At 47.6% G+C, this 12,803-nt stretch overlaps 1 protein-coding gene across 1 annotated transcript; it reads right to left on the minus strand.

The window, feature by feature from the left end:
* Window positions 1–436: 436 nt before the first annotated feature.
* LOC123034396 (1-acyl-sn-glycerol-3-phosphate acyltransferase alpha-like) lies at window positions 437–11,987 on the minus strand. The gene is made up of 7 exons (XM_044451722.1): window positions 11,960–11,987; window positions 11,017–11,152; window positions 8,283–8,416; window positions 6,978–7,153; window positions 4,833–4,928; window positions 2,513–2,585; window positions 437–612 (listed from the first exon to the last, which is right to left on the minus strand). The coding sequence occupies exons 1-7, from the start codon at window positions 11,985–11,987 to the stop codon at window positions 437–439; spliced, it is 819 nt and encodes a 272-aa protein (XP_044307657.1).
* Between the last annotated feature and the right edge of the window lie 816 nt (window positions 11,988–12,803).

The raw sequence follows: 12,803 nt of genomic DNA on the forward strand, positions 1-12,803 counted from the left end.
GAGATTTTCTCTTAGCCCCACAGAAAACAAAGGCCACTCTGAATAATTTTCTCCATTAAAAAAAAAGGTGTTTCTGCCTTTCTCCCTGCTCCCACCCTGTTGAGCCTGCTCCAGAACAATTCTACATATGGGGCATGGTGAAAGATGCCAGGCTGCCGGTAGAGTTGCTGATGTTGCCGCTTCTGTTGGGGGAAAAGAACCAAGTTGTGTTACAGTAACTGCTAGTGGTGAGCCCCACTCTGAGAAACTGCTGGAGAATTCCTCCTCCTCCTCCTCCTCCTCCTCCTGGAAAAATGTAGTGAATTGACCCCACCTCCCACCCCCAGCTTCTCTGCCCACAAACAGTACAGAGAATTTCAAGAGGCTCTAGCATCTCGGTTGATCGCATGTAGTTTTCCTGGTCCAGCAGGTGTGCTGACTCAGCCACTGAGGCCAGTTAGGTTGCTTGGCTGTTTTCCTCTTGGGGGATGCATGTTTGCTTCCTAGGACCTCCAGATAGCTCGTGGACAGCTGAAAGCATGGTCTCCCACACACAGTCCCTTAATTCTGGGACATCAGATTGACTGAGTCCTGCAGTCTTCATTGGTGGAAGAATCCGGATTGTCACTTCCCCTGGGAAGAGGCCAAAACAGAGGAACTGCTGCATCAGAATATTCCATACACTTAGCAGTGATGAAATGTGGGATGAAGATGAACTTAAACTCAGATGTCCCCTGCTTTGCATGAAACATGGGCCCTTCCTTCTAGTAGAACAAATGCGGCTCTGTTCCCCTCACCATAGGCTTTGGGCTGGCAGTGCTGTTTTGGAGCCGTAGTCATGGTGATGTCCCTGACGGTTCCTGTGAAAGGTCTCAAGTAGTACTGACACCCTGGAGTGTTACTACACTCTGATGTTGAGCTGGAACCTGCCTAGTCACTTCTACAAAGGAGCCAAACTGCCTCCAGTGTGCGGGGGGCGGGGGGCGGATGAGCTGTTGCACCCAGTGCTGCTGGGGGAGCGTGAGCTGCTACCTCCACCTGCTGCTCACTATCTTGCTCTGAGTATCTCTCGTGGCGATACAGGTAGTCCTCAGGGTCTCCTCTGTCCCCATGCCTCACTCTGGAAAAGGACCCCTCAGAACTAGTTATCTAGCTAGGTAGGCGCTGTGGAGAGTCACGCTAGGTGCTTTTGCGTTACACAGAGTGAGATGTAGGTGGGTGGCGGCAGCAGGGACTGCTGTAGCTCTGAAAAGCCACAACTGCTCCTTTCTGGTGCAGCAAACGGCTCTCTGACGCACCCAGCACTGGATCTCCCAGAAGTAGGCACACCCAATCCTCTGCCTGAGGGGGGCACTGATCCTGCCTCCTGAGAGGGCCAGCCTTCTGTTTAAGACATTTTCAGTCTGCTACACCGACAGTTAATGCGACTGCCCAGTGTTTATAGCCTCTGATCTATCCTGTGAGCTTTCTGTACTTTCTCTTTTTTACAAACCGTATTGAATTTATGTTGTGGGCCATGTTAAGGTATGTTGCAAGCTGCCATGAGGTTCATAGCAAGAACCAAGCTGGAACAGACCAAAGGTTGGCCTAGTCCATCTTTCTGTTCCCACAGTGACCAGCCAAATGCCCCAGTAGAAAGCCTACAAGCAGGGCCGTCTTAACAGCATTATGGGCCCCAGGCAAAGCAGTGTCCTGGGGCCCCTACGACAACTACAACGACTGTTAATTTTGGAAGTTTTCCAATTTCCCAAGGGTTAACATACACAGATCAGTACGGGGCCCATGGGCAAGTGCCCGTCAGGCCCACGCGTCTGTCAGGCCCTGCCTACAAGTGGGGCAGGAACACAACAGCACCCTCCCTCTATGTTAGGGCCTGGGTAGCTCCAGAGCCAGCACCAGGATAACAGGCCCAGACTCTGCTGCCGCTGCCAATGCCCTGATGAGGACCACCTGGGAGCCCTGGGGGAACAGATGTGCAACGGCAGGCCCTTCCCTCTAGCTAGCAGCTGCCTCAGCAACACTGGTCCCCAGGGTGCTGTCGCCTGCTCCCGTGCTTGCATCTTGTTGCTCCTGTTCCTTGTTTCACTCGTTCCTAACCTCTGGCCTGTTCTGATGTTCTGCTTATCAGACTATACCTCACCTTGCTCCACAGCCTGCACTCAGTTCTGACCTTGGCTTGTTTGGGATTACAACTTGGAGTTGTTACTGGACTGATTACTGGACTCTGGACTTGCCTGGGCCCCGGTGCATCTGTCTAATACCCTGCTGCCCACAACCCACACCCTGACATTCTTGTGTTGCCCAGCAAGTGGTATTGAAATCCATACTGCCTCTGACCCTGAAGTAATCTATAGCTGTCCTGTTTAGAAGCCATCAGTAACCCAGAGGAAAATGGAGGCAGGTTAAATGAGCACATTCTGCCCCGCAAACATGGCAGCTTGGAGAGCTGTGCTTGCTTCATCACATCTTGTTCCAGCCTCAGGCAGCACCACAGAAGTGCATTTCTTCCCCATTCCTCTCCCACTTGAGCTACCTGTTGTGAACTTTTTGATCTTCTTATTGAAGAACTGCTGGTAGGAGGATATCACCACAGGAACAATGGGCACCTGTGTACACATAATGAACATGGCATTAGCAACACAGAAGCTGCTTATGCTGACCTTGGTCACACATAATGATAGTCATGATCTAAACAATGCTCATGTCTTCTTGCGCAAGGAGGAGAGATCGACTTTTAAACAGCAACCTACAATTTGGTTATCTTTGGGCTGTTTACCTGTGAATAACCTAAACTGGCTGGGTTTGGACATCATGCAAACTAGACATGGCATATGCTGACCCCCACAAATTATGGGCAGAGTTCAGGGTGAGCCAGGAAGCAGATCATGGAGCAGCATAATTCGGAGGTTTAGGAGGAGCAGCCTTCCCTAGCCAGGCACCCTCCTGAGGCCCTGAGCTGCATCTGGGTGTTGCAGTCCAACATTTTTGGTGAGCACCACGTTGACGAGGGCTGGCCCAGTTGGTCGGGGGGAGGGTGGAATTGGTTGTGGGGGAAGTATTCCTGGCTTGAACCACCCCAGCTTATTTAACAAAGTATCTGATTCAGAACTTGAAGTAAATATATTAAAACAGTGGCAATCATCAATCAAACAGTGGCTTATAAGCTTTACAGGTAGAATTGGTGACAAACGGTTGCAGTAGAAAGCTCCCATTCAGGGTTTCAGCCTCTCTCTCCCTCTCCCATTCCACTCCATCCCCTACCTGTCCCCAAAATTAGCTTTCCATGCACACTGAGCATGCTGAGTTTTCATTGCACATTTTTTAGAGTCCCCCTCTTAGGCCGTTGTGGTTTTTAAAATGTTTTGAATTCCTACAGATGTCTGGGTTTCCCTAAGCCTGCTGATACAAAGGGGTTTTTTGGCATTCGTGGTGGTGCAGCAAAAATACCTATCAAATATTGATTCTGCCTTCAGTGGGATAAAATTCAAAAGCCCTTTTGTGAGGAGAAAAGGTTGCTACTTTTTATTAACCAGAGCTAAGGGGTTTTCTCCTCTGTCTTTTCATGTAACTGGGCATAAAGGCCACTTGCTGCTTCAGGTCTGCTCCCTGCACCTGGCAGCCGCCTTCCAGCATCTTCAGACAGAAAGCCGTGTGGGAACAATGATGCCATGCAGTGTCTTCATAGAGACAGAACTCCCTGGCTCTAACCTGCCTTACTCTGTCTGGATGAAATTGAACAGAATTAGATGTGATACTGGAAGGAGTGCCTCTGCTCTGTATCAGCGGGGATGGGAAGATTCTCCTTTTTGCAACTGTGGTGCCAATGTGCAAACTATCAAACATTGTTCAAGAATGCCCAAAACGTGCATTTCCGGGCTCCTTAGAAGATCTGCATGAAGCAACACCAGAGGCAAACGCCTGGTTAGCTGAATTAGACATTCAGTTATGAGGCTACTGCAGAAGTTTTGTATATATTTGTGCAGATTACAATGGTACCTCGGCTCACAAACACCTTGGTTCACGAACAAATCGGGTCACGAACAAAATTTCTGAAAATTTTTGACTTGGGTCACAAACACCGCTTTGGGTGTTCACATTTTTCTGATTTAAAAAATGGTTACAGAACGGATTAACCTTATTACATTGAACCTTATGGGGAAGTTTAACTTCGCTCACAACCAATTTGGGTCATGACCAGAGTCCTGGAATGGATTAAGTTTGTGAGCCAAGGTACCACTGTATGTGTATATATTTACTTTTCCTCTTGTCATGAACCTATCATACACTAAATAAATAATAAATGGCGATAAAGAACTAAATTAAAAACACACAGCACATCCTGGAAAAGGTGAAGCCTATTCTTCCAGTGGAAGATTTTTAATATTTTCTTGGTGCCTGAAGTTCATTGGATTTGGCCAATGACTGATACCATAAGTATTGAGAATATTTGGGCCAGGTCCAGCCAACACAACCCTTTTGTGTGTGGATAATGCCATCTTGGCTGTATACTGGTAGGTACTTGGAAAATGAGCTTGGTCTTGGCAATGGTAATGAGCAGAGATGTAGAATCAGTTCTGGCCTGAGGGTCAAATTCCACTGGGACCTCCTTCAAGTGGAAAGTGGGGCCAAAGTCGAAAGGGAGATAGGACAAACCCCCCAAATACAGACACATTTTGTTTTAAAGCTCTTACCACCAGCAACTAAGCCTCAGGAGAGGCATTTCACCCTTTCAGAATGCACAGAATTCTAGGGAAACCCAGAGGGAGAAATTTGGCCTGAGGTTCTGCACCTCTAGTGGAGAGGATATGTGGATAAGTGACAGGCAAGGCTGAAGGGAAGCTGGATGTTCTCACCTGGGCTTGCACAGCCAAATGGAAGGCCTCGCTTTTGAAAGGCAACATGGTAGGTTCACAGTTTTGAGTGCCTTCAGGGAACACCCAGATTCGTAGCTGGATGGAATTGGAAGAAGAATATTGAAAGAAATATCCTCAAGTGAAAACAGAAGCCAACCAACCTCATTCTTCGGCAAGGGGCGGCATAGAAATGTTTTAATAACAACAACAACAACAACAACAACAATAATCTCTCACTTGCCTGTGATTCCTCCCAGTTTATTTTCACCAGTCTCAGTGACGCATACTCTATTTTCCTAGTGTCGGAGAAATGTTCGTGGCCAATCAGTTGAGAACAGGAAGCACCAGTCAAACAAACATTGGTCTGAAAAACCTTCCCAGCCAGAACAGGCAGTGGCCCAGTCTATTCTGAGTTTTCTTCACGCATCAAGTGAGTTTATGTCTTCCTCCTCCTGGAACTGGAAGCAAACCACCTGCCTATGCCATCCAGCTTTGCTTGTTCAACTAGTTCCACAGGCCAGAGGCAAGAACGGATTGCCTGCTTTCCTTTGATAAACATCATGGGGTTCATTCAAGCTTCATTCAAGCTTCTCCAAGGAGCAAAGGGGACAGCAAGACCTCATTCGGCACCCAGGACATCACATAATCCAGTAACTTCATCCGCAACACCCACACATTAAACCCAGGCTTGGAAAGATTCCTGACTGCCTGGAAGCTGTTTGTGGATAGACCCTGTCAGGGCCAAGCCAGAGGCAGCTGTCATAGAGAAACCAGAAGCCAAGGGCAGAATCAGGAGTCAGAACTGAGCAGTGCACAGAAACACAGCAGGCCAGCCTGGCCCTGCAACTAGGCAGCATGAGACGGCAGGGGTGCTGGTTGTGCCATGGAAAGGGACCCAATTGCTAGTTCTTTTTAATATTGTTGCTTTTCCTGCCAGGAAGAGATGCTAATTCTTTTATTATTTTGCCTCTGGTGCCAAGATAACTTGGTTGGCCTTAGATACCACATACTGTGGGTTTTAGGGGATGGGGTCTTAAGTGCCACTCTGCTGCAGGCAGCAAAATGCCTTGGGTTAGTCCTAACACTGCAGCCAGGTGTAGGGACTGTGCCCGCTCATCCTATACAAGACATTTCAAAGGCTGTGGATACAGATTCTGATCCCAATGAAGGGGACAGGGGCAGAATCTGCAGCTGAAATGTCTACGAGGTCAATGGACCCAGGCCGTCACTGAGAATCGGACAGTGTCAAATTCTCTTGGAAAGTTTAGTGAGTGTGCCACTGCAGCGGGGTGGATATCATTCATCCAAGGCCACAATGCTCAGTTAAGCTGGCAGATCAGCTGATAATTGTCAGACGCTTCAGTTAGCTCTGGAACAGGAGGGACCACCTGACAGGTGTGGTTTGCTTTTTCAGTTTGGAATTAACTTCTTCTCATTCAAGAGCTCTAACTTTGCTTATTTCTTTTGTTAGTGACTTCTGCAATACCCCTCTCCTGTACTACAAAGCCAGCTTAGCTGCCCAGTTTTAACTTTTAAAAGCCTTTTAGTTATAAAGCTTCTGTCCTGTTCTCTTTGGAAGGAGGCAGGAAAGAATGACCAGGATACCAGGAAGATGGGGGGACCTTGTTGCTCAGGCAAGGGCCCTGCTGCCTCCATCAAAAGCCTTTTTAGCCCTTCCTGCCCCAGAGTAAACCAGCGCCTGAGAGGTGCTCACTGTACAAGAACGACACATTCCTAGCTGCAGTTCTGAAAGTTGACCACATGGGTCAGTTGCATGGAGGCCGTAAAGTCATGGAGTTTAAGACGTGGCAACCCCAGACCCATCCATAGGCATGCTGACTGGGGGCCCGTGAGGCAGAGACCTGCTTTTCCTATGAATAAGCATGTAACGTGGACCATCTCCATCATGCAGAACCCTCCTGGGTGTAACTCTTTCAGCTCAGACCTTAGTTCTTAATATTCTGTGGATGGAAACAACAATATTTACTTTTGGAGAACTGGACTATGGGGTCTCATTGTTGTGAGTTCAGTCCCCGCCTGTATTATGGTTGGTATATAGCTGCCTCTGAGTGCAGGAACACAGAAGGCCCAGTTGGGCTCTTGATGGTTGTGCAGCAGGGATATGCATCCCAGCTCCTTACTCACCTTGTCTCGAACCATGGTGTCTGCTGTTGCTGCAAGTATCCTGATCGTTTCTTCTCTCTTCTTGTAGTCAATGAAAATGAAGCCACTCAGCCAGCAGAGCACACCAGTGGCCAAATAGTGTAGGACCTCCTTCTTAACCATAAGGGTGCTTCTCTCTGGCAAGATCTGGAACATCCCTGGGAAGAAAGGTGCATGAAACCTAACTATCTGCCACCCGGCCTTCTCATACAGTGTCATGAAGTGACCTTCCCAGTGTCAGATGCAGGAAGGGGTGGTAGTTACCAAGGACCAGGTTCAAATCCCTGCGTAGCCACCATTCTCTCAGAATGGTTTTAAATTAGTCACACATAACTTGTGTCATAGTGTTGCTCTGAGGAGAAAAGTACCTGGAGTTGCTCAGAGGGAGTGGACAGTATATATTCCTATGTGTTTTTGTCTACACTTCCTCACAGGATTCTTGTGAGGAGGAAACAGGAGGAAGCAGGAAGAGTGTTGGGGAGGAAATGTAATAAACAGAGACTGGGATGGCCAGAACCTCCTGAGGACTAGTGGCTGTGCCTCATTCCTTTCAGCACCACTTTGCTCGGTCCATTGTCAGGAAGGGTCACCCATGAGTTTGCTCAGCAGCTACAGGAAACAGTATTCAAGATAGGAGGCCAGGAGTGGCAAATGCCTGGCCTTCCATATATTTTGACCTACAGCTCCCATCAGCCCTAGTCAGGCCAGCCAGTGGTGCAGGATAATGGGAGTTATAAGCCAAAACATCTGGAAGGCTAAAAGTTGCTTGTTCCGGCTAAAACCAGAGGTGATGGACCTTGCTGCATTTCTATTTTGATCATGCTTAGACTGGTTTTGCTCATGGTCAGGTATGAAATGTCAGTTGCATTTTGGGTCAGGGAAGGTTTTTTTGGAGGGTTTTGCTGGGGGTGGGGTGGGGCAGGGGGTACACCATGACCTGGTCAGTGACCTGGATTGGTGATTTGGTGACCTTTGTCTGTCTTCTGTAACTTCACTGATTTGTTACATTTTGTGGCCAATTCAAAATAAGCTATCTAAACCCCCTTAATGCTTATATTTTAGTACTCCTGTACTTCCACATTAAGCCATCAATCTATCCTTGACCCCAGTAGCGAAGGATTTCTGCATTGCTACTGCTTTTGGTAATTTTCCCACTGGCGTCCATTGATTACTCTTTTATAGGTAGACATGTGTATGGACCACTCCTGGCTCATAGCACACCGCCTTTCTGGCCTTCCCAACTCAATGAATGAAAACGATCAAAGCGTGAACATGGAGCCAACATACCGAGGAAATCCAGATTGCGTTGATGATTGCAGACCATGACATATGGCCCTTGCAGGCTTAGGTTTGTAGCACCCTGCACATTGATCTTAATACCATAGAGGTATTTCAAAGGGAGCATCATGAAGCGAAGGATTCTAAATCAACAGAGAGAGAGAGAGAGAGAGAGCACACTGATGCACTTTTCGATTATCAGCTGAAGAACAGAGGAAGAATTTTATGAACAGGACAGCTGTCTGCTATAGCCTGTTCCAGGGGTGCAAGAAGCACAGTGCACAGGATTTATACAGCCTCCACTTCCCCAAAAACCAGAGCAGCAGATTTACAGCACATTTGCTGGCAGGAATGCTGCTTTGCTGCTGATAATAGCAAAGCCACAATCAGATCAGGGAAGGCTAGGAGGAGGAGGAAGCTGCAGCCTCCCACCTCCAGGAAACCAGTGTATGTGTGTGTGAGAGAGAGAGGAAGAGAGAATGAGTGTGAAAGTGTGTACATTTGCCCAGGTACATGCACAGCACTAAGCAGCCAGTGTTACCTTGGGGGCCAAAAAGATTGTACACTCCTTGTCTGCTTATTTGCAGGGGCCCAAAGTCACTAGATGAACTTCTCAGGTGGTGGGGATTTGAACATGGCTCTGCAGGCCACTAGCATGATGTAGTGAAGAATGTTGCACAGGACTGCGGAGACCCAAGTTCAAATCTCTGCTCACCCATGAGGTTCATCTGGTTATCTTGTGTTAGTCACACTGGGCAGGTTTGCATGACAGCAAACCACAGCGGGTTTTTGTGCAGGATGGGCTGTTGAGTTGTCTGCACCGTCATAGTATTTCAGCATCATACATTGGTTTTTAGAAACCACAGTAAGAAACAATGGTCTGTTCTATGGTTTCCCCACTTGACCATGGTTTCTTTGATTATCCAAACCTGGCATCATAGTTTCCACAGTCCTCATATGCACGTACCACAGAATCCCCTGGAAGGAGCAGCAACTACTACAGGAGCTGCTCCAGCCATCCAGCATGGGAATTTCAGGCGTGGTGGCTTATGGGATGCACCATCAGGAGGACAGAAACCATGCCAGCATGGAAGCCACTTAATCATCCATCAGCCACATCCAGGCGAAAAATTGTGCACCATGGAATCCATGCAGGGTTGCTTGCTCTAGCATGTGAATCCAACTGCTGCCTCAGCCTAAGCTACCTTAATAGGGCTGTGATGAGGATTAAAGGAAGGAATGTTGTAGATTGCTCTGAATATTTTAAAGGAACGGCGGACTACAACTGTAGTGCAGTTCTTAAAACAACTCCCCATATGGCCATGTGAGGCAAAACAAGGTGTGTGACCATGCAGGGTTGCTTGCTCTAGCATGTGAATCCAACTGCTGCCTCAGCCTAAGCTACCTTAATAGGGCTGTGATGAGGATTAAAGGAAGGAATGTTGTAGATTGCTCTGAATATTTTAAAGGAACGGCGGACTACAACTGTAGTGCAGTTCTTAAAACAACTCCCCATATGGCCATGTGAGGCAAAACAAGGTGTGTGACGTCACACAGATGTTGATACTGGACAAGAATGCAGTGCCAATGCATCCTCCACACATTTTTTTGTTCAGCTGTCATCCTCTAGTTGTCATCCTCCCATGTTTTCCCATGACTTTTCCCAACTTTTTAACTGCAGAAAATCCATTAAGTAAGGAAAGTACAAAGTAGCAATGTAATTTTTTTGTGGGAGTGGATAGGAAAATCTGTGGCTTAGACAGGAGTAGTAGTAGTTTCTGAGAAATGCAAATCCCATGTTACTGCTCTCCTCCTTTCTCTGTTGTTTGACCTGTGATTCTGGTTTCAGTCATTTTATGCCCCACACATCTAGTCCAGCATTCTGCTCGCAGAGTGGCCAACCTGCTGCCCATGAGAAACCCTCAAACAGGACATGAGAGCAACAGAACGCTCCTGCCCAAGTTTCTCCCCCACATCAGGACGATGCCTTATTTTGGAGCTGCACTGGCCAGGGTGCAATCATGCAGAAGGCTTTCCTGCTCTGGCCAGCCCTCTTTGGTTATTCTTGTATAACCAAGCTTCCATCAGAAAAGTTCTGGGCTATCAGGCTAGCTAACATCAGGGCTGAGCTGCAAAACATTATGAAGCAGGGTCTGCAAACAGGCGACTCCACTATTTGTATTCTGGAGTGCAGCAGTCCCAGAAGGTCTGTACCACATAACAGATGGGATACGACAGTGAACCGACTCTCTACGTTAAGTTACACACACACTGACCTCACCCATGTCAGGACTCTAGTCTTTACACAACAGCTCTATACTTCTCTCCCACAGCCTCCCCTTCTTGCTCCTGTTCCACCCGACTGCTTGGCCCTCTGTGTCACTCCCTCCAACGCCTATATGGTATCCCAGCACAATGCCACTAAGGGCTGAGACCTATTGTGCCCTTGACTAAACTGGAAGTTGCTCCTGATCATTCAGTGCAGGTGGGAGGAACGGAGGGGGCCATCGTCATTTCCCCCTCCCCCCATATTTCTCTAGATGGATTTTTTAGATGATACTTAGGAAGGGGAGAGGAGGCTGGCCGAAGCTCAGGAAAGCACCGACTCCCATCTCAGAGGGGGAATCCAGCATCCTATGGCCCCACAGAAGATGCCTCATGGCCACTGGACACAGAAAATGTCTCATGGCCCCCAAATATCACCACCACCACCACCACCAAACTGTACTAACCTCTTACTTACCTTACATTTGCCACATCTCTTCCCCGAAGTGCTATGATAGGAAGCAGAACAAAAGACCAGACAAGTATCCAGCCATTAAAATAACAAACCTTAAAGTAATATCTGAAGGTGTTGCTATAGAGATAGAGAAGCAGTGCTGCAATAAAGAAAAGGAAGACATTGACAAGGACTAAAGACTGGGCCATGGTCCTTCCTGGAGCCAGACACACAGCCTGCCTCAGCAGCGTTTCATCTCTGCGAAAGATGCTGCATGGCCAGATATGTGCAATGCATGTCACAGGACCAACATGTTCCAGCAAGTATCTCCCAGCATGAAAGAAGGCCGCTCATTGGCTTAATGATCATGCTGGGGCTGGGCGTGGGAGCCAAGTTTTTGCATTAATATATATTCATTGCATGTAATGTTTGCGATGGAGCTAGCTGAAGGAAGGAAGCATGATTTCGTACCAATCAGGAAAATAGCACAGGCAAGCACAATTTGGCTCCATTTAAACTGAAGACATTTAGGGTTTTCGACAGGTGGGGCAGGGGGTGGGTAGAAGGGCAGGGATAATACATCTGAACTGGTAGACTGATCCGCAATGAAGCTTCTCATGGCAATGTCACACAGAGTCCACCTATCTGTACAGTTTCTAGACAAAAAAGCAAAAAGTAACCCCTTCTAAATCTCACTTTAAAACAGAACTTTGACAGGTGTCAATGTACTTACTCCTATAAATGGGACGTCTGCTAGTTTTGCATGTTCTTGAGATGGCAGAATCTTGGGAACAAGTGCAAAACCAAAGGCACTCTTGGGGTACCTGAGCTCCCCGACCCCAAATGCCAATGATCTTGCTGCAAAAGGGGGGGACTGAGGCACCACTCCACATTCATATGCAGGGAATGCTTTGACAGCTTGTTTTTTGACAGGCGTCCAACAGTTCCAAGGTCAGAATGAACTTACTTTTCGTCTCAGGTGGCACTGTACCCATTTGCAGTTGTGAAAGGGTGGCAATAAAAATTTGTAAAATAATGTCCACAATTAATTGCAAAATTAGGTCCAAAATCTGGCAACCGTAGTCAGAGTGGGAATTGTGAAAGCCAGATTGACACCCAGCCAAAACCAAGATGCAGTGAGCCCCACATGGATTGCAGTTGTGGCAAGCAGGTGGGAAGTCTCCGTCAGTCACTCCCAAAAGCACTTGAAGGGTGGCAGGCAAGACTGGAATGGTTACCCACTAACCATTTCGCAAGGCTGGAAAAGCTCCCTGGGCTTGCATGACACACTCCCATGGTGGGTCACATCATCTGGATTCCGAAAGCACAAGAAGGCACCTAGCCCACCCAAACAAACAACCAAACAAACAAAATTGCATGACATGCCTTTAAGCCATGTACTTTATTAACCACCCTGGTGTGAACTCTTATCATCAACATACTGGTGGCACCTGTGACAAGGGCAGCCTGCACCCTGAGGGAGATACCGGGACTGGTATGTTCCTTCATTTGGTTCTGCATGACTTCCATCTTGGAGCCACATCCCAGAGCTTAGGCCTGGAGCACGCTCAGTTCCCAAGGAGACACTTAGTCTTTTTACCATTAGGTGGCAGCAAAACAGCCTCCTCTTTAGTTGGTGCTATCAATATACCAAATTTTGGCATGATAAAGGAATAAAATGGCAGGGACCTAATAGAGGCAGAAGAGATTAAGAAGAAGTGGCAAGATTACACAGAAGAACTATACAAGAAAGAGCTTAACTTCCCTGATAACCACGATGGGGTGGTCACTGACCTCGAGCCAGACATCCT

Source organism: Varanus komodoensis, unplaced genomic scaffold (genome assembly GCF_004798865.1).
Source record: "Varanus komodoensis strain SLA01 unplaced genomic scaffold, ASM479886v1 scaffold6_4, whole genome shotgun sequence".
NCBI classification, from domain to species: domain Eukaryota; kingdom Metazoa; phylum Chordata; class Lepidosauria; order Squamata; family Varanidae; genus Varanus; species Varanus komodoensis.